The sequence below is a fragment of the Tenrec ecaudatus genome, chromosome 12 (genome assembly GCF_050624435.1).
Source record: "Tenrec ecaudatus isolate mTenEca1 chromosome 12, mTenEca1.hap1, whole genome shotgun sequence".
NCBI lineage: Eukaryota > Metazoa > Chordata > Mammalia > Afrosoricida > Tenrecidae > Tenrec > Tenrec ecaudatus.
Window position 1 is genome coordinate 130,281,023 of NC_134541.1, and position 21,410 is coordinate 130,302,432.

The 21,410-nt window shown below is 48.3% G+C and overlaps 2 protein-coding genes across 2 annotated transcripts; one reads left to right on the forward strand and one right to left on the reverse strand.

The window, feature by feature from the left end:
• Positions 1 to 3,322: 3,322 nt before the first annotated feature.
• On the forward strand, positions 3,323 to 4,080 carry LOC142422958 (ferritin light chain-like). Its single transcript, XM_075528160.1, has 3 exons — positions 3,323 to 3,327; positions 3,616 to 3,925; positions 3,976 to 4,080. The coding sequence occupies exons 1-3, from the start codon at positions 3,323 to 3,325 to the stop codon at positions 4,078 to 4,080; spliced, it is 420 nt and encodes a 139-aa protein (XP_075384275.1).
• A 15,013-nt stretch (positions 4,081 to 19,093) lies between these two features.
• Positions 19,094 to 21,410, reverse strand: LOC142422959 (2-acylglycerol O-acyltransferase 3-like). The gene is made up of 7 exons (XM_075528161.1): positions 21,338 to 21,410; positions 21,098 to 21,205; positions 20,922 to 20,992; positions 20,548 to 20,752; positions 20,057 to 20,231; positions 19,338 to 19,540; positions 19,094 to 19,248 (listed from the first exon to the last, which is right to left on the reverse strand). Exons 1-7 carry the CDS (start codon positions 21,408 to 21,410, stop codon positions 19,094 to 19,096), a joined length of 990 nt encoding a protein of 329 aa, XP_075384276.1.

A 21,410-nucleotide genomic window follows, 5' to 3' on the forward strand; every position in this document is an offset into this window, starting at 1 on the left:
GTCTCAGACCTTGATCAACGCTGGAAGCCCTGACAGAAAGCAGCAAGATGAAGCCTAATGAACCCTAGGTCAGAACTCAGAGCTTAGAACCTGTCCACCAGTTCCAACCTGCACCTGCTGCCTCATCATCTAGAAATATGCTGCCCGGATGTCTTGGTGCTGCCACAGTGACCATGTCGTGGGAGCAGAAGTAGGACAGCTAGGACCCAGTTGTTGTGCCTTGGCCTGCAAACACAAGGGCAGCAGCTCAAAGCCACCAGCCACCCCAAGGGAGAAAGATGGGACTTCCTCCGCTAATAGACAGGGACAGTCTACCCTGTCCTGTGAGCCGTAAGGGACTTATTAGAATAGGACTTGATGTCATGGCTGGGAAGGGGGTGCATGTTTCAGGGGAGGCATGGCACAGAAGCTGAGTTTGAGTTAAGGATCAAACACAGCTCAGTCAAGTCTGGCTGAAAGTCCCATGCCGTGCCTTTGAATTCATGTAGCGAGGTCTCTAACTTCCTTCATCCTTGCCCAAGGCACATCCAAACCCTAACCAAAGTCACTGCTGTCGAGTTGATGACCACTCGCGGTGACACTACAGGACAGGGGTGAACTGCCCCGTGGGTTTCTGAGAGTGTCCTTGTTCACAGGACTACAACTCTTCCAGGTGTCCATCGTCTCATGGCTGGAGATCTCTGTTGGGCTCAACTCAAAGACTGAGCATGTGCCAAGACCTAGAAGTTTTGAAGTTACCCCACGACCTCTCACTCACCACTTTCGGAACCTCCATTTCCCCTTCTGTAACCTGTGACTAGCGAGTTTGCAGTTGATTTCATTTTATTCTGCAAGAGCACTAAAATGAAAGGCCTGGCAGAGAGAAGCTGCTGAGAGAGGGCAGAGGGCAAACTTCCTTCCATTGTCCTCTACTCCTCTTCTTCTGTGACTGGTGAGTAGGTGCACCGTCCTCCGGGGCTCAATCATTCTATTTTAAGACTATGTTAAAAATAATTCCTTCTCAGCAGGAAGGCTCGCAGATGATGCACGACAAAGTTAGAGCTTATGGATAAATAAATGATAAAGATGTTCCCAAAGAAAATGAGGAGAATGTCCCCCTTGGAGGGATTTGGGTCGACAATTCATTGGTGTGGAAAGTCTGTGATGGAAATGAGATGAATTCACATGCATAGTTTACCTGTGACTTCTATGTAACTCAGGTGCAATCCCCAGTCCTCCTGCCTCACGTGTAACTCATATCCCCCCTGGCTCATCTGTAATCCCTAGTCTTCCTGTACAAGTAAAGGTCTTTCTCCACTTTTGAACTTTGGAACCCTTGGTATTTTACCAGGTTTGGCTGCTTCCAACCCAACACCAAAAACAACAACAATTCTATTGTTTCTCTCTTTATAGGATTCTAGTGGCATGCTACTCTTGGACATTACTTCACTGTGCATGGAACACAGAGAACTATGTAAATAACACATGGATAACTTAATCATAACCTCACACGTGTCTGCTGTGAGACGTAAGGTGAGGTAAGCTCATGTGGCAGGTCCTGTGAATGAGCATCTTCATGTTTAGGTGAAATAGAACTGTGACCCAATACTGTTCATTGCCAAGGGGTCTCTTCCGACCCATAGCAACCCTGTGCACAAAGCATAGCAACCCAACCAAACAGAACACGGCCCCATTCTGAGCCATCCTCACCATAGCTCCTGCTGTTGCAGCCACCGCGCCAATCCTTCCTGTCAGGGGCCTTCCTCTCCTTCGCCACCCCTCTGCTTGTCCAAGCATGATGTCCTTCGTAATTCATAAATTGTTATTATTTCGTCATTTTTTACTCTGTCAGACATCTCCCCCTACCCTCTTCTCTGCTGTCCATCCCCCAGGGAGGAGGCTATACGTAGATTCTTTAAATCAGTTACCCCTTTCCATCCCACGTTCCCTCCACCCTCAGGCATCACCACTCTCATCACTGGTCCTGGAGGAGTCATCTGTCTGGATTCCCTGTGTTTTCCGTTCCTATCTGTACCAGTGTACATCCTCTGGTCTAGCCAGATTTGGAAGGTAGAATTGGGATCATGATAGTGGGGGGAGGAAGTATTTAATAACTGGAGGAAAGTTATATGTTTCTTTGTTGCTACCCTGCACCCTGACTGGCTCATCTCCTCTCCACAACCATTCATGTAGGAGGGTGTCCGGTTGGCTGCCCAAGGGCTTTGAGTCTCCACTCTGCACCTGCACATTTACAATGATATCATTTTTTGTTCTTTGATACTTGATACCTCTTCCCTTCGACAGCTAGTGGTCACACAGGCTGGTGTGTTTCTTCCATGTGGGCTTTGTTGTTTCTGAACTAGATGGCCACTTGTGTCTCTTTGAGCCTCCAAGACCCCAGATGCTATATCTATTGATAGCCGGGAACCATCAGCTTTCTTCACCACATTGGCTCATGCACACATTTGTCTTCATTGATCGTATCAGGAAGGTGGGCACCCACTGATATGATTTTTAGTTCTTTGATGTCTGAAGGGGCTCATGAAACTCTTATCACAATCCATACATACATCAGCTGTGTAAAGTACATATGTACATTCATTGCCCTCAGCATTCTCAAAACATTTGCTCTCCACCCAAGCCCCTGGCATCAGCTCCTCATCGTTATTTCACACTCCCTCCCACCTCTCCCCTCCCCCATGAACCCTTGCTAATATACAAATTATGGTTTTGTCATATCTTGCAATGGCCAACGTCTACCTTCACCCACTTTTCTGATGTCCATCCCCGAGGGAGGAGTCTATATGTAGATCCTTGTAATCGGTTCCCTGTTTCTAACCAACCCTCTTTCAACCCTCCCAGGATCGCCACTCACATCACTGATCCTAAAGGGGTCCTCTTCCCTGTATTCCTGTGTTTCCACTTCCTATCTGTACCAGTATACATCCTCTGGTCTAGCCAGATTTGTAAGGTTGAATTGGGATCGTGATAGTGGGTGGAGAGAAAGCATTTAGATACTAGAGGAAAGATGTATTTTTCAAGGTTGCTACATAACAACTTGACTACCTCATCTGCGCCCAAAGACCCTTCTGTAGTGGGATGTCCACTGGCCTACACTCACCCATCCATTTATTCACCCATCCATCTATTGTCTGTCCATCCACCCATTCATCCATCGTTCCATGCACCCACCCATCCATGTAGCCTTCCATCCATGCACAGTTAAGGAATGGCAACAAATGTACAAATGTGCTTGACACTGTGTATGGATGCCAGAGAACTGTGTAAATCACACATGTACAAGTCAACCGTAACCTCACGCGTGTCTGCTGTGACACGTGAGATGAGGTAAGCTCGTGTGGCAGGTCTGTGAACGAGGATCTTCATGTGTAAGTGAATTTGAACTGCTACCCGGCTAAGCTCGCTCCGTGGTCCCGTGGATCTGTGTCTTGCTTCAACAGTGTTTGAATGGAACAGATCCGGGAACTCCCTGCCTCCAACCTTCTGCCACGCAACAGGTTTCTTTCCGGAAGTAACATGGGGACCATCTTCTCAGCCAGCCCCTCCTCTTGGGACCAGCGAACACTTTTATTTGGCGTATGGTGACCTCCAAACTGATGTGTCATGAGCCCTTAGATCCGTCAGAATTATTCCGCCGACGCGGAGGCCGGCCTCAACCGTCTGGTCAACCTGCACGTACCTCTCTCTGGGCTTCTTTTTCGACTGCGACGATGTGGCCTTGGAAGGCGTGGGGCACTTCTTCCGTGAGCTGGAGAAGACGCGCAAGGGGGCCGAACATCTCTTGAAGCTGCAGAACCAGGGCGGCGGCCACGCCCACTTCCAATATGTGCAGAAACCGTCTCAAGATGAGTGTGGTCAAACCCTGGACACCATGGAAGCTGCTCTAGCCCTGGACAAAAACTCAACCGGGCTCTTCTGGACCTGCGTGCGGTGAGGTCCACTCACGCTGACCCTCATCTCTGTGACTTTCTGGAGAACCACTTCCTGGACAAGGAGGTGAAACTCCACAAGAAGATGGCCAGCACCCAGGCCGGGCTGGGCGAGGATCTCTTGGAGAGGCTCACTCTCAAAGACGACTAGGAACCTGTGGCGCCAAGCCACCTGCCAGGGGCCCTCTTCCTCCCCTCTGCCGGCTTTAGCCCCTCTGCCTGAACCCCTGGATGCGCCAGCCAGCCACAGCGCCACCGCCCTGGAGCCCCTCCCCCAAGCTGGGGACCAAAAGAAACAATAAAGCTTCCTTTTGCAGCAAAAAACAAAAACAAAACGTGACCCAATACTTTTCGTTGCCAAGGAGTTACTTCCGACCCATAGCAAGCCCATGCACAAAGCATAGCAACCCAACCAAACAAAACACGGCCCCATTCTGAGCCATGCTCACCATAGCTCCTGGTGTTGGAGCCTCCGTGCCAATCCTTCCTGTCAAGGGCCTTCCTCTCCTTCGCCACCCCTCTGCTTGACCAAGCATGATGTCCTTCTCCAGGGACTGGTCTCCCCTGAAAGCATGTGCAAGGTCTGTGAGACAAAGTCTCCCCTGACTTCTTCCAATACAGATGGGTTTGTCATTTTTGCAGTCCATGCACGTTCAAGATTCTGCCCTAGCACCACCATGCAAATGCATCCTTTCTTCCTGCATGTCCTTTATTCAGGGTTCCACTCTCACCTGCATCAGATGCCATTGAAAACACGATGGCCTGGGTCAGCCTCACCTTAGTCCTCAAAGTAGCATCCTTGCTGTTCAAGAGTCTAAAGAAGTCTTAGGAAGCAGAGTTAGACAGTGCAACACGTCTTCTGAACGCTTGATGGCTACTTCCCTAAGCATTGATTGTGACCCAGGCAAGACCCAATCCTTGTCAACATCAACCTTTTCTCCATTTTTCATGATGTGACCTGTTGGTCCAGTGGGGAAGATTTCAGTCTTCTTTACATGGAGTTGTGATCCGTACTGAAGGCTGCAGTAATTGATCCTCATCAGCAAAGGCTTCAAGTCATCCTCTCTTTCAGCAGGCAAGATTGTATCACCTGCATATTGCAGGTTATTAATAAACCTTCCTCCAATCCTGATGCTACGATCCTCTTCATGTTATCCAGTCTCTCTGATGATTTGCTCATCATACAGATTGAATAAGTACGGTGAGAGGATGCAACCCTGACACACATCTCCCCTGATTTTTTAAAATCATTTTATTAGGGGCTCATACAACTCTTGGGTTTTTTTAATCATTTTATTGGGGCTCATACAATTTTTATCACTATCTATACATACATTCATTTTGTCAAGCGCATATGTACGTATGTTGCCATCATCATTCTCAAAACATTTGCCTTCTACTTGAGCCCTTCGTATCAGCTCCTCATTTTCCCCCTCCCTCCCCGTTCCCCCCTACCTTATGAACCCTTCTTATTCATAAATTGTTATTGTTTTGTCATATGTTACTCTGGGCGACGTCTCCCCCTGCCCTCCTCTCAGCTGTTCATGTCCCAGGGAGGAGGCCATACATACATTCTTGTAATCAGTTCCTCCTTTCTATCCCACGTTTCCTCCACCCTCCACGCATTGCCATTCTCATCACTGGTCCTGGAGGAGACATCTGTCCTGGATTCCCTGTATTTCCAGTTGCTCTCTGTACCAATGTACATCCTGGTCCAGCCAGACTTGTAAGGTAGAATTAGGATCATGATAGTGGGAGAGGGGGGCGTTGAAGAAGTATTTAAGAACTAGAGGAATGTTACATGTTTCTTCGTTGCTAGCCCACACCCTGACTGGCTCATCTCCTCCCCAAAACCCTTCAGTAAGGGGTGTCCGGTTGGCCACCGATGGGCTTTGTCTCCACTCTGCACTCACCAATTACAGAAGGACTTTGACTCTCCACTCTGCACCTGCACATTTACAATGATATCATTTTTTGTTCCTTGATGTTTGATACCTGGTCCCTTCAAAAGCTCATGGCCACACAGGTTGGTGTGTTTCATCCATGTGGGCTTTGTTGCTTCTGAACTAGATGGCCACTTGTTTCTCGTTGAGCCTCCAAGACCCCAGACGCTATATCTTTTGATAGCCGGAAACCATCAGCTTTCTTCACCACATTTGCTTATGCACACATTTGTGTTCATTGATCAAATCAGGAAAGTGGGCACCCACTGATAAAATTTTTCGTTCTTTGATGTCCTAAGGGACTCCTAAACGCTTATCACAATCCATACATACATCAATTGTGTAAAGCACATTTGTACATTCATTGCCCTCTTCATTCTCAAAACATTTGCTACTGGCATCAGCTCCTCATTTTAATCCCTCCCTCCCAGCTCCTCATTTGATGCCATGCTGTTGGCATCAGCTCCTCATTTTAATCCCTCCCTCCCATCACTCCCCTCCCTCAGCAACCCTTGGTAATTTACAAATTATTGTTTTGTCATATCTTGCACAATCCAACGTCTAGCTTCACCTACTTTTGTGTTGTCCATCCCCCAGGGGGGGAGGTTATATTTAGATCCTTGTAATCGGTTCCCCCTTTCTAAACTACCCTCCATCCACCCTCCCACTATCACCACTCACACACCTGGTCATGAAGCCATCATCCACCTGGAATCCCAGTGTTTTCACTTCCTATCTGCATCTGTGTGCATCCTCCGGCCTAGCCAGATTTGTAAAGTAGCATTGGGATCATGATAGTCGATGTGGAGGAAGCATTTAGGAACTAGAGGAACGTTGTATGTTTCATGGTTGCTACATCGCACTCTGCCTCATCTCCTCCCCATTCCCTTCTATAGGGGCATGTCCAGTGGCCTACACTTACCCAACAATTTATTCATCCGTACATCTACCGTCTGTCCATCCACCCATTCATCCTTCCTTCCATAAACCCACCCATCCATTTATCCTTCCATCATTGTATCCATCCACCTGTCCCTCCAACATACTTACCAGGTATGGCTTAGATGCTAGCCATCAAACAAAACCATAGAGTTACGACAATGAAATGTGTCAGCCTGCTGGGGTTCATCCTCTGGGTGGACAAGATAAATAAGCTGCAGCACCCCAAATGCTGTGAGAGTCACAAGGGGCCCTGCACCCAGGTTGGAGGACCGCACAGAAGACTGTTCCTGAACATGAGGTTTAAGGACAGGGCATAAGAGCGGGGAGAGAGGGGAGAAGATTGGCACTGCTCCAGTGGGGGCGTGCCCACAGGACGTGGGGTGGCTCAGTGTCCACTGCCGACAGGACTCCAGGCTAGCCGGAGGCTATGAGAACGTGCCCACGGTGGACATCCACATGAAGTAAGTGGACTATGAGGATCAGTGGCTGCAGCTGATGAGGACCTACGTGGGGCCCATGGTGAACACCCTGTTCCCTGCCCCACACCAAGGTGGGTGACCATGCCTGCTGTTGTTTGCCCCCTCCACCTTCCCATAGCCCTCACCCGGGACTGGACGTCCCTACCCAGAACCTTTGTCTATCCTGGATGCCAGGCCCCAGGAAGGAGAACCTGCAGTGTGCAGCCCTGAGGCTCAGTCTAGCTCAGCTCAGACTTGGTGAATCATGAGACCACTGTAGTGCAGGGGCCTGGGCATCTCAATTCAAGGTCCATGGATCTTCCAATCACGAGGCGTTTCTCTCCTGTCCCCACAGACGCGGGCTGTGATGAATTTCGTGGTTCGCTACCGGCCAGATGAGCAGCCCTCCCTGCGGCCACAGCACGACTCCTCCACCTTCACCCTCAATGTCGCCCTCAACCACAAGGACTTGGATTATGAGGTCAGTCCATTGCTGCCCTCCACACTGTCGGCCTGCCACGGTATCTTCCTGGGTTTCTATGCCTGGTTCCCTCCTGGGGTGGCTACCTGCCAATCCTCTGGGGTGTCCTGTTCTCCCTTCCCCTTATCCCCCTGGTCCCGTGCCTGGTGTCCCAAGCCTCTTCCTGCTCCCCTCCTGCTTACCTTCCCTCTCTTTCCCCTTCTCCCCACAGGGAGGTGGCTGCCGCTTCCTGCGCTATGACTGCGTGGTCGCTTCTCCAAGGAAAGGCTGGGGGCTCCTGCACCCAGGCTGCCTCACCCACTACCATGAGGGCCTACCCACTACTCGGGGGACTCACTACATCATGGTGTCCTTTGTCAACTCTTGACAATTGCGATAGTTTATTGTGTCAGCCTGGCCAATAAACACAAGTAGGATTAATTGAAAGGCAGAGGGGAAAATGGCTCAGTGAGCCTTGCCTTGCTTGTCTGTCGTTCTTTAACATCGGACCTGTGTGCGGCTGCCTTGCTTGTTCTGTGCCTCAATTTAAAGGGGTACACGACCTGTGGGATGTCTAGCCTATGGATTGTGTCACTGTAACCTAAGTTCTCTTTAAGCCTTAATGATTGGAATGTTCATCTCTAGAGCTGGGGACCAACAGTTGGTGACAGTTGGTGACCTGCCTTGCTGTTTGCTGCCTGGGTATATAAAGCCCAGTTCTCTCTACAGAAAGGGACTGGCAACTGGCGGCTCTTAAGCCTTAAAGGACTGCTAGTGTCTCACTGCTTTATAATTTAACTGTTAATTTCTTGTATAATCTATCTGTATATAATTTAACAGTTCATTTCTTGTATTATATCTATTTTTATAAATATATTTATATATAATTACTAGCAATCAGGTTTGTCTCTCTAGAGAACCCTATCCAATACATTTTGGTACCAGGAGTGCTTCTAGAGAAATAAACCATAAATATGGGTTTCTTAAATTGGCTTTCCAACCTGATTAGTCTTGACGTGGATACATCTGCTACCCTTAATAATCCATGGTGTGAAATAACAAAGGTAATACCTAAAGTAGCACCACCGATAGATGAGGTGCTGGATAAAAGAGATGCTCTAGGCGATCGTATGTTTGATATTTTCCAGGAGTTTTGTGATAATGACAAGTATAGGGAAGCTGGTTGGCTGGTCCTTCATGAAATGGAAAGTGTGATTAAGGAGAGGGATGATCTCAGAGCCTCAAAAGCATGCCTCAGGTGCAGACTAACAGATTTGAAAACTTCCATCTGTGCTACACAGGAGAGCCTTCTCTCCTCTAGTAAAAGAGCTGACATTGCTGAGAACCAGGTCTAGAGTCTCATTGTACGAGTGGCTGAATTACAAGGCAGCTGAATTGCAGATCTAGAGTATTATCTGAAACCAAAGTAAGGGCATTAATTGGGAAAAGTTGGGACCCTGAAACATGGGATGGGAACATATGGGCTGATGATCCAGAAGAAGAGGATATTGAGCCCTTAGAAACACCTGAGCAGATTAGCCAAACTATTCAAGTTGATATGCCAGGTGGGACTGCATCAGTAGCATTACCTGAGGAAGATGCCTCGCAAGATATTGCTGAGAACACCGAGGAAACACCCTCACCACCCATTATTTCCGCTAGACCTGTCACCAAAATGAAGTCTCAGAAACCTCCTAAAGGTGAGGTTGAGAGGATTATCCAAGAAGAAGTGTGCTACACACATAAAGACCTGCTCGAGTTTTCAAATATGTACAAGCAAAAGCCTGGAGAATATCCCTGGGAATGGTTACTAAGGGTGTGGAATACTGGTGCACGAAATGTAATATTAGACCGGTCTGAGTTTCTGGATATGAGACCCCTAAGCACAGACTCTTCTTTCAATGTCCCTGCGAGACAGGCTGAAAAATGATCTACTTTTTATTTGGTTGGTTCTCTGAAGCAGGGACAGCCAGATGGCCTAGATTGGACCAACTTGAAGTGCCTGGCCTACCTTGGTACACTGTAGAGGAAGGCATCCAAAAGCTTAGAGAAATTGGTATGTTAGAATGGCTCTATCAAGATATTTCCATAGACCCAAAAAGGGGGTGTCCTGAGGACATACCCTTTACCACAGCCATAAGGAACAATTTTGTGAAGTGGGCCCCAGCATCTCTTAAGACTCCTGTAATTGCTATTTTATGTGCACCAGGATTAACAGTGGGCACTGCCCTAAGCGAACTCTGACATTGCCAACAATGGGGTTGATTGGTCCCTGTGATGGTAGAGGGCAGGTGTCAGCAATGAATCAACAGAGAGAGAGTGGGCATGGTTATAATAGACAACAAGGTTTCAATAATAATCAAAGCAACCTGTCTCATGTGGAATTATGGTATTGGCTACTTAGCCACGGTGTCCCTAGAAATTAAATAGATGGGAAGCCTACTAAATATTTACGTGATCTGTACAGGCAAGAGAATGGTAGATCAGGTGAACAGCAGAATAGACAGTCACGATCGCTCAATCAATTCCCAGACCTGAGCCAGTTTATGGACCCAAAACCCCATGTAAGGAGGACCCTGCTGCATCACTGAAGGTTTATACTGTTAGTCTTTCTTCTAACCTTCCCCAACGGGACCTGCAGCCTTTCACAAGAGTGACTGTTCATTGGGGGAAAGGAAATAATCAAACTTTTCAGGGATTACTAGACACTGGCTCAGAACTGACACTAATTCCAGGAGACCCAAAATGTTTCGAAGGCCCAACAATCAGAGTGGGGGCTTAGGGAGGTCAAGTTATCACTGGAGTATTAGCTCAAGTATGCCTCACTGTGGGTCCAGTGGGCCCCCAGACCCATCCTGTGGTTATTTCCCCAGTTCCAGAATGCATCATTGGAATAGACATACTTAGTAACTGGCAGAAGACCCATATCAGATCCCTAAAATGTGGAATAAGGGCTATCATGGTAGGAAAGGCCAAGTGGACACCATTACAATTGCCATTCCCTAGGAAAATAGTAAACCAAAAGCACTACCCCATTCCTGGAGGGATTGCAGAGATCAGTGCAACCATCAAAGACTTGAAAGATGCAGGGTGGTGATTCCTACTACATCCCCATTTAATTCACCAATTTGGTCTGTAAAGAAGACTGATGGATCCTGGAGAATGACAGTGGATTATCGTAAACTTAACCAGGTGGTGACTCCAATTGCAGCTGCTGTCCCAGATGTGATTACATTGCATGAGCAAATTAATACTTCTCCTGGTACATGGTATGCAGCTATTGATCTGGCTAATGCCTTCTTCTCCATACCAGTCTCAAAGGACCACCAGAAGCAGTTAGCTTTCACCTGGCAGGGGCAACAATATACTTTCACAACTCTCCCCCAGGGGTACATCAACTCTTCTGCCCTGTGCCACAATTTAGTCCGAAGGGACCTTGACCACCTGTCTATTCCACAAAATGTCACACTGGTCCATTATATTGATGACATTATGCTGATTGGACCCACTAAGGAGGATGTATCAAAGACTCTACATTCATTGGTACAATATCTGCGTACAAGGGGTTGGGAAATTAACCCAACAAAGATTGAGGTACCCTCCACATCAGTAAAATTTCTAGGGGAACAGTGGTGTGGGGCATGTCGAGATATTCCTACTAAAGTGAAGGATAAGCTGTTACATTTAGCTCCCCCAATGACTAAAAAAGAGGCACAATGCCTAGAGGGTCTCTTCGGATTTTGGAGGCAACATATTCCTCACTTAGGTGTTCTACTTCGACCTATTTATCAAGTGACACGAAAAGCCTTTTTTGACTGGGACCAAGAACAAGAAAAGGCTCTTCAACAAGTTCAGGCTGCCATGCAAGCTGCTTTGCCACTGGGACCATATGATCCAGCTGACCCAATGGTGCTAGAGGTGTCAGTTGTAGATAAAGAAGCAGTGTGGAGTCTTTGGCAGACCCCTATTGGTGAATCATAGCATAGACCAATAGGATTTTGGAGTAAAGTCTTGCCATCCTCTGCAAACAAGTACTCCCTCTTTGAAAAACAGCTGTTGGCCTGTTACTGGGCCTTGGTGGAGACTGAACGCCTCACCACGAGCCACCAAGTCACCATGAGGCCTGAATTACCTATCATGAACTGGGTGTTGTCTGACCCACGTAACCATAAAGTTGGACGTGCGCAGCAACACTCCATTGTTAAATGGAAGTGGTATATACGAGATCGGGCCAAAGCAGGACCAGAAGGCACAAGTAAGCTACATGAAGAAGTGGCCCAAATGCCCACAGTCTCCACTCCTGTCACATTGCCTCCTTTCTCTCAGTCGGCACCTATGGCCTCCTGGGGAGTACCTTACCATACTTTAAGTGAAGTCCAAAAAAGTCATGCTTGGTTTACGGATGGCTCTGCACGATAGGCAGGTTCCACTCATAAGTGGACAGCAGCAGCACTACAGCACTTTCTGGGATCTCCCTAAAGGACAGTGGTGAAGGGAAATCTTCCCAATGGGCAGAACTTCAAGCAGTGCACCAGGCCGTTCCGTTTGCATATGAGGAAAAATGGCCAGATGTGAGACTGTATACTGATTCATGGGCTGTGGGTAATGGCTTGGCTGGATGGTCAGGGAATTGGAAGGACCATGATTGGAAAATTGGTGACAAGGAGGTGTGGGGAAGAGGTATGTGGATAGACCTCTCTGAATGGGCCAAGAAAGTAAAGTTAATTGCATCTCATGTGAACGCTCACCAAAGGATTACCTCTGAAGAGGAGGACTTTAATAATCAAGTGGATAAGATGACACACGCTGTGGAGACTGGTCCTCCTCTTTCCTCTGCCACTCCGGTTATCGCCCAATGGGCACATGAACAAAGTGGACATGATGGCAGGGATCACCAAGGCTGAATTGACCACTGCTACTGTTGAGTGTCCCATTTGCCAGCAACAGAAACCAACATTAAGTCCAAGATATGGGACAATTCATCGGGGAGATCAACCAGAAACTTGGTGGCAGGTTGATTACATAGGACCACTTCCATCATGGAGGGGATAGCGTTTTGTTCTTCCTGGAATAGACACCTACTCTGGATATGGATTTGCCTTCTCTGCACGTGATGCTTCTGCCAACACTACTATTTGGGTACTTACAGAATGCCTCATCCACCAGCATGGCATCCCACATAGCATTGCTTCAGATCAAGGAACTCACTTTATAGCAAATACAGTGCGGCAATGGCACATTCCCATGGAATACACTGGTCATATCATGTTCCTCATCATCCTGAAGCTGCTGGCGTGATAGAAGGATGGAATGGGCTCCTAAAGACACAATTATGGCGCCAACTAGGTGGCAACAACTTGTGGGGCTGGGTCAATGTTCTCCAGGTAGCTGTATACGCTCTAAACCAGCAGTCAATATATGGGGCTGTGTCTCCAATAGCCAGAATTCATGGGTCCAGAAACCAAGGGGTGGAAGCTGGAGTGGCACCACTCACTACTACTCCTAGTGATCCCTTGCCGCATTTTTGCTTCCTACCCCAGCAACCCTGTGTTCCTCAGGCCTGGAAGTCCTGGTCCCAAAGAAAGGAACTCTCCCACCTGGAAACAGCCCGGATTCCACTGAACTGGCAGCTGAGAATGCCCCCTGGCCACTTTGGACTTCTCATGCTTTTGGATAAACAGGTCAGGAAGAGTGTCACTGTACTAAGTGGTGTGATTGATCCTGATTACCAAGGAGAAATTGGACTGGTACTACATAATGGAGGTAAAGAAGAATATGTCTGGAATCCAGGAGATCCCATAGGCCAGCTCTTAGTGTTACCATGCCCTGTTACTAAAGTAAATGGTAAGTTACAGCAACCCAATCCTGGCAGGACTTATAATGACCTAGACCCCTCAGGAATAAAGGTCTGGGTCACCAGCCAGGCCAAAAACCACAGCCAGCTGAGGTGCTTGCTGAGGGCAAAAGTAATACAGAATGGGTACTAGTAGAAGGTAGTTCTACCTATCAATTATGACCACATGATCAATTGCAAAAGCGAGGTTTGTAATTGTCAATGTATTTCCTTTTATGTGCTAATTGCATATCTTTCCTTTGTTCAGGTATGATATATCAGATGCAATTAGACTCGGTGTGTTTTCATTTATATGTATGGTAGATGATTGATGATAAGTATAAGGTTGATTACATTAATGTCTGGAAATTATATAAGTATGTATGGGTAAAGAATTGTGTACAGGTGCCAGGTTGGCAAGGGGTGGATTGCGATAGTTTATTGTGCCAGCCTGGCCGATAAACACAAGTAGGATTAATTGAAGGGCAGAGGGAAAAATGGCTCAGTGAGCCTCGCCTTGCTTGACTCTCACTCTTTAATCATCAGACCTGCGTGCGGCTTCCTTGCGTGTTCTGTGCCTCAGTTTAAAGGGGTACACGACCTATGGGATGCCTAGCCTGTGACTGTGTCGCTGTAAGTTAAGGTCCCTTTAAGCCCTAATGATTGGAATGTTCGTCTCTAGTGCTGGGGACCAACAGTTGATGACAGTTGGGGACCTGCCTTGCTGTTTGCTGCCTGGGTATATAAAGCCCAGCTCTCTCTACAGAAAGGGACTGACAACTGGGGGCTCTCAAGCCTTAAAGGACTGCTAGTTTCTCACTGCTTTATAATTTAACTGTTAATTTCTTGTATTATCTATCTGTATATAATTTAACGGTTCATTTCTTGTATTATATATCTATCTTTATATTTATATATAATTACTAGCAATCTGGTTTGTCTCTCTAGAGAACCCTGTCCAACACAACAACCAACCACTCTGCCTAACCTTCCTAACCACTGTGCCTTGGGTGTGTGTGGGGGGGGGTAGATAAAAGGGGTTACCTGGGCGTGGCCCCTTCTGTCTTGGAGAGAGGTTCTGGCCACGATTCCTGTGTTCTGTGTGCTGAAACTGAATGTGTTCCCATGTCACCCAATATACAGCCTCTCAAGGAGCTTCTGGAGCCTCCTAACCTCCCCACACCTTCACGGAGGTCCTGATAAAAGAGCTTCTGGGGGCGTCCTGGGGGATAAATTGTTACGATTTCTCAGCCTGCTTCCCTCCCCAGTGAAGGAGGATGCAGAGCTCTCCAGTCCTCCCTAGGCCTTCCGTCAACCTATGGACCCCACACCCAGAGGAGGGGTAGACCGATCTTCTCCATAAAGAAAGGATGAGAAGGGGGAAGTGGGGGAGCAGGAGGCTCCATCTGTGTGTGACCCTGGAAGTTTCCATTGGTCTCCGTTTCTTGTTCCCCTGTATCATCTTAAGGAGCCCAGGTGTTGCTATGGGTTAAGTGTTGGACTGTTAACCTGAAGGTCAGCGGTTCAAGCCTACCAATGGTTTCAAAGGGAAAAGATGAGACTCTCTGCACCATAAATAGACAATCTCAGAAGACCTGGAGAGCAATTTTACTCCGATACGTGAGATCACCGTGAGTCAGAAAAACCCCAGGTGGCAAAGTGTGTTATGCAATGAGGTCAATTTGAAAGCAGGAGCCAGTCCCAGGGGAATGAAGAACTCTCTCCTCCTATAAAACGTCAGTTGTGGAAACCCAGAGGGGCGGTTCTGTCCTGTCTCACAAGGGCGCTAAGAATCAGAATGAACTTGAGAGCCAAACATTGGGTTTTGGTTGGGTTCTGTTATTGCCTGAGCAGGGGAAAGGGATGGAAGAAGGATCAGACCAGAAGACTTCCCAGTCGGTTCTCAGCAAAGAGCACCCTCACACGGGCCCCAAGTTCTTCTCCGTGGTTCTCTAATCAATTGACGCCATCTTCCCCTTTCAGGAAGACTGGGGCTGACAAGACCCACAGCTGGTCCTGGGGACAGGGCGTCCTCCTGCCTCACAAGCATGTGCTCTAAAGATGGAAGACAGGAAAGAGAGAGACTTACCTGTGGTCTCTGCATGTGCCTTTGGTAAAACATGCATGAAGTTGACCACTTGGGGGTGTCTAAATCTCAGTCATTGTATCTATCCGGAATATTGGGTCCCTACCACCATTGCTTTCCACAATATTTTCATCATTCAAAGATGATATTTTGTGCCTTTAAAATAATAATTCTCCACTCTCTTCCCAACCATCTCCTACTCACCACAAAACTATTTTTATTTATGAATAAATGTTCCTGAGTCCCATTGGTGGTGGTGTGGGGCTGCCTACAAAAGCACAGTGGTTCAAACCCATCAGTCACTTTTGTGGGAGAATGATGGAGCTGTTGGCTATAGAGATTTTCACTATCAAAATATTTTTCAGTATACATATGTATATATTTTTCCCCAAATCATTTTATTGGGGAGTCCTTCAACTCCTAACAATCCATACATACACCCATTGTGTCAAGCACATTTGTACATTTGTTGCCATTATCATTCTCAAAACATTAGCTTTCTACTTGAGCTCTTGGTATTAGCTCTTCATTTTGCCCTCCCTCACGAACCCTTGATAATGTAGAAATTATTTTTCCCAGTATCAAATTTTAAAATATATATTTACCATCTCAAAAGCCCTGTAAGGGGCTGATTTGAGTCAAACTGCTGGATGCCAGTAGTATGTGTGTGGAGGGAAGGGGGCCGGGGTGGGCGGTTTTGAATGTGCTTTTTACATATCAGACTGCTAACCTCAAGGCCAGAAGTTCAAACCCATGAGCATATCTTTGGAAGAAAACTGAAGCTGTCAGTGCCCACAAAGATTTAATCTGGGAGACCCACAGGGACAATGCTAATCTGTCCTCCAAGGTCACTATGAGCCAATGTGATGGCAGCTAGTTTGGGGGTATTCTAGATAGCTCACATCCACCGAATCCGACAATATTGGACCTGTCATGTCTGCCTTGTTTCATTCAGCACAAAGTTTTAGGTGAATCTACGTGATGCCACGTTTCAGGAATTCATTTCTTTGTAGGAGTATAAAGTGTGACAGTAGGAGCATTGGAAGTCCTGAAAAATGAAATTGGACACATAAACATAGATATCCTAGGTATTGGTGAGCTGAAATGGACTGGTATTGGTTGTTTTGAATCAGAAAATCCTATGGTGTACCTTGCTGGGAGTGATACAATCAAGAGGAATGGTGTGACATTCATTGTCAAAAAGTACATTGCGGAGACTTCCGGGAAGATGGCAACGGAGTGACACATAGCAGGGGTACTCCGCAGAATCTAGCCCAGGAGAGTTGCTTAGAGGGAAATTCAACACTGCTGGAACGCAGGAGGAGCATCATAAAGATTAGTAGGGAAAGACCCATGGGGTTTTCAGGGGCTGGGGGCTTTGGTCTTATCTCAGTGGAAGCAGGCTGGGGCTTGACCTCGCCCACACCAATGTATCTGTTGGAGCAGGGACCATTTGGAGCCTGTAGCAGGGCTTGATCTCATCACAGCCACAGTTTGTCCCTGCCTCCTTCAGGGCAAGGACAAGACCCAAGTAGCTTCACCGGCAGAGATGGGGGTTCAGCTATATTTTTGCTTCTGTTTACGTCTCTGCTCTCTGTCCTGCCACCGTCTTGAGAGCTGCTCAGTGGCCTTCTCTCTCATCTCAGCTGAAGTTGCAGGGCTGCCATTGGGCAGGGACTAAACCCTGTAACTCCATGGTTTGGGAGTGGGACTCAACTGCATAGTTGCTTTTGTTTCCCTCTCTTCCCTATATTCCTGAACAACGTAAATGGTCTTGCTTTTTTTATTTTTTCCTCCTCTTTCTCTCTTTCCTGTTCTCTCACACTCCACTGCTAACCACGGGAGCACCCCCTTTTCCGTAGGGCATTTATGCCTGCACAACCCCCAGCTAGGTGAACTCCACCCTGTGTAGGTAGACCGAGGTTAGGGAAAGCCGGCTTTCCCTCCAGGAGATATTCTGCCCAACTTCTCACCCGAGAATTTCTGCCTGTGTACCTGGGGGCATAAGGCAGCTCAGCCAACGCCATCAACATTACAAGCTTTTGCAGGAATCTCTGTCTATCCTCTGCAACACCAAAGCAGGCAACCCACCAGCATTCTGGGGCACGCCCCTGATAGGGTAGCCACAGGAGGATAAAGGGGTAGGTTAATCCCATTGTGAAATTAGCAGTAGGCAGGTCGAAGAATCATACCTACAAATCACCCAGAGATAGCCAGTGCTCTTCAACTCACCTGGCTCCTCTAAAACAATGCAACACAAACAGCCATCAGTCCCAACTACCTCAAAAGAAAAACAGGAGAAAGAAAAGGCAATGGCAGAAGAAGTCCTGAACAAAACAACATACGTAGAAGAAGTAGACATTGAGCTGCCACAGAAAGGAATTTTCAGAATGCTGTTTGGAGTCGTACAGGATATGAGGAAAACAACAGAGAAAAATGATGAAATGATTAGAGGAGATAAAGGCCATACACCAAAGGGAAATACAGGAGCTTAGGGAGGAGATAACAAAAGCCAGTAGCAGAAACACGGACATTGAGAATAGAAAGGAGGAATCAGAGAACCGCATCAGTGACTTGGAGGACAGCCAAGCAGACTTTCACAAACGTGAACAAAAATCTAATAAGATCATCAGAGAAGCTGAAGAAAACCTAGGAGCTATGTCTGATGCTATGAAGCGGAGCAACATTACATTATTGGCTTACAGGAGGAAGACACAACAAAGAAGTCATCTGCAACAATAGTGAGAGAATTCTTGGAGGAAAACTTCCCCAGCTTAAAAATGAAAACAAGGAAACCATTCAGGAGGCTGAAAGGACACCAGCAAACCTGAATCCCAAGAAGTCACCAAGGCACATACAGGTTAAACTATCCAACTATGAGGAAAAGGAGAAAATCATGAGAGCAGCTAGGGAAAACAAGCAATCAGATATAAAGCCTTCCACATAAGAATATCCTCAGACCTATCAGCAGAAATGATGAGGAAGAGGAGAGAGTGGAGTAACATATTCCAAGAACTGAAGGAAAACAACGCAAACGCTAGAATACACTACCCAGCCAAATTATCGATCGAGATAGATACTTATTTATGCTTGGTGGGTTGTTCTTCTGCTCATACTGGGTCGGCAAGGATAGAGGTGGGAAGAGTCAGGGGAGCAGGGCTTGTTCACAGTCACACATTGCATTGAGCCTTCCTAGGAGGAGAAATCAGGGTTTTGCTGCCCAAATCAAATCAGAAGCTCAGGTGGAACATGGGGGGCTGCCTGAGCCTACTTGCTCGAATGGGAATGGGCTGGCTCTGAGCAGATGGGCACCCAACTGCATGATACTGGCCTCCTGAAAGGAAACCAGCTTTTATTACGTGGAGGGGAGCCACAGGTCAGGGAGGGGGGGTGACATTTTCCCGGCTGTGCACTCGGCAGAGGAAGGAGGGCGAGGCCTGGGTTAGAGGAAGGTGAGGTGAGCATCAGCAGGGACACCACAGCTCTCCTTGTGCTCCTCAAACACACGCTCCAGGGCCTTCAAGTAGAGTGTGTGGTAGTGGTCGACGTCTTCCTCCGTGGGGTGGAGGACCTGGGGCACGTCGATGGGGCGGCCGACTGGGGAGACAGGGACGCAGCTGCTGGGCACAGAGCCTTCTCATGCCCAAGAGTATGAAGGCAGCTTGCCCTCAGAGATGAGTACTCACCCACCGTGGTGATGGGCCTGCGGAATGGCATGAGGCCCCAGGAGGTACCCGAGAAGATGCTCTGGCCAAAGAAGATACAAGGAGAAAAGCCCACCAGTTTCTTGAAGGTCATCTGGCAGCGGTACTGCCAGGAGTCGGCAGGAAAACTTTTGACATTGAAGATATCATTCTCTCCGAAAGAGTAGATGGGTACCAGGGAGGCCCTTGGGAGGGGAGGAGGGAGGGATGAGGCTGGTGGCAGGTGCCTGAGTTGTCTCAGAGTCTCTCAGCAGCTGCTTCCCAAGACCTCTAAAATCACACCAAAGTGGGGCGTCCACCTCCGGCCACCAAGAAAGAAATGGCAGAAAGGGCTCACCTTTCTTGAGACTCAACGGTGCACTGAAAACAGTTACTTTTCTCATTTTGCCTTTACAAAATGACATGCTTGCCAGGCGGCGTGTGCTACTTCCCATGTGAGAAAACATGGGCTTGCCTCTGAGATCGTGGTAGGGATTTGAACCCAGGATGCCCGGGAGCCCTGTTTTGGCCACTCTAACCTTGCCTTTTTCTGATGCACAGATATGGAGTGGGGTGGGCAGAGGTTGCGCACTGTGATTGGCTGAGTGTGAGCACTCAGTCACGGAGGTGGGCACTCTCCCTGCCTGTATAGCCCTTCAGCGGGACCCTGGTGAAAGCTCCAGCATCTTCCACTGACCCCAGGGGACATCAGAGCCTCTCACCCGTGCCGAAGCGCAAGGCGCACGAAGCCTTTGCGATTCAGGAGACTAAGGCAGTGCTGGCCAGGGCTTGAGTACAGGGCCTCCTGCGCACCCCCGACGATGATGACCACAAGCTGGCCGCACGGGTTCTGTGATAGGATTTGGTCCAGGTTCTGACGATCCACAGAAATCAATCCTGTAAGGGGGGGGGGGTGGCTGGGAGTTGCAGGAAGCAGTCATCACCAGCACAGAGTCCCCTGAGTCCCTCCACTTTATGGGAAGGGTGAGCTCCAACTTCTGTCCCATATCCCCTCATCCCACGCTGTGTCAGCCTCTAGTCCACATGCCTGCACCAGATCACCAGCATCCACGCAAAGCACCTGAAGCGAGTGGTGCTGGTGGAGGTGTGACTCTAGCCCTGGGCACTGTTTCCTGCTGCTGCTACTCCTCCTCCTCCTCCTCCTCTTCACCACCTCCTCCTACTCTTCTTCCTCCTCCTTCTCCTTGCTCACCAGAAGTCATAAGATATTCACGGTAGATGGGGAGGTAGAAGATGCCTGCCAATGTGGTAAGCAGGGACCGGAGCCCAGGGAACAGCTGGGAGAAGGCATTGCTCTCTGTGCAGAAATTGCAGAAAAACCCGATGCACATGATCCCGTGGGGGTGGGCGCCCATCACATAATTGCGGTCAGGGGGCAACTCGGTTGTTTTCACCAGCTGTGGGTGTTCCGGCAGGATTGGGGAGAGAGAGACATAGGGAACATCACACTGGGAAAAGTTAGTCCTATTCCTCAGTGGACCTCCAAGTGTAAGGTCCTGGGAGGGGCCAGAAGATGGCCGTGCGCCCCCTCCCCACTGCCTGTGCCTGGGCCATCTGACCAGTCACCTTGATAGGAAAATAATCCCTCAGGTACTTCCAAATTGTCCAGTTCCTCTTCCACGTGGAGCATCTTCCACCTGGGATCACAGGTCACAGAAGTTGGCATGTCACAGTCCTCCCAGGGTCCTGTCCTGACAGTTTTTGCTGGGAGGGGGCCGGGGAGGCAGCTGTACCAAACTCACCTTGGTTGGGGGTGTCCGAGTCCAGGTAGAGCCAGGCAAAGTAGAGAAGAGAGATTGACCACAGCGAGGTGAAGAGGAGGAGGAAGAGCAGGATGGTGGAGAAGGCGCCTGGGTGAGAGGTGAGAGGGAATGAGGAATGAACTCGCTAAGAGCTTCCGGGCTGCCTTGGCCTGTAGGGTGAGGACAACTGGTGGCCCTCCCTCCACTCCAAGACCCCCAAGCCTCTCCCATTCTGCTCACCCATGAAAAGAAATGTGGTCACATAGTGCAAGGCTGACGCTGATTCCAGCCACCGCCTTCCTCGGGTTTTCAT

Bases quoted from the DNA above. Each gene is read 5' to 3' on its own strand.
- LOC142422958 (XM_075528160.1), top strand. The intron at 3,926-3,975 runs GTGCGGTGAGGT...GACTTTCTGGAG, and splicing joins CCGGGCTCTTCTGGACCTGC to AACCACTTCCTGGACAAGGA.
- LOC142422959 (XM_075528161.1), bottom strand. From the start codon at position 21,410: ATGAAAACCCGAGGAAGGCGGTGGCTGGAATCAGCGTCAGCCTTGCAC. The intron at 20,993-21,097 runs GTGAGTTTGGTA...CTGTGATCCCAG, and splicing joins CTCGGACACCCCCAACCAAG to GTGGAAGATGCTCCACGTGG. The intron at 20,232-20,547 runs GTGAGCAAGGAG...CCCCCCTTACAG, and splicing joins TGAATATCTTATGACTTCTG to GATTGATTTCTGTGGATCGT.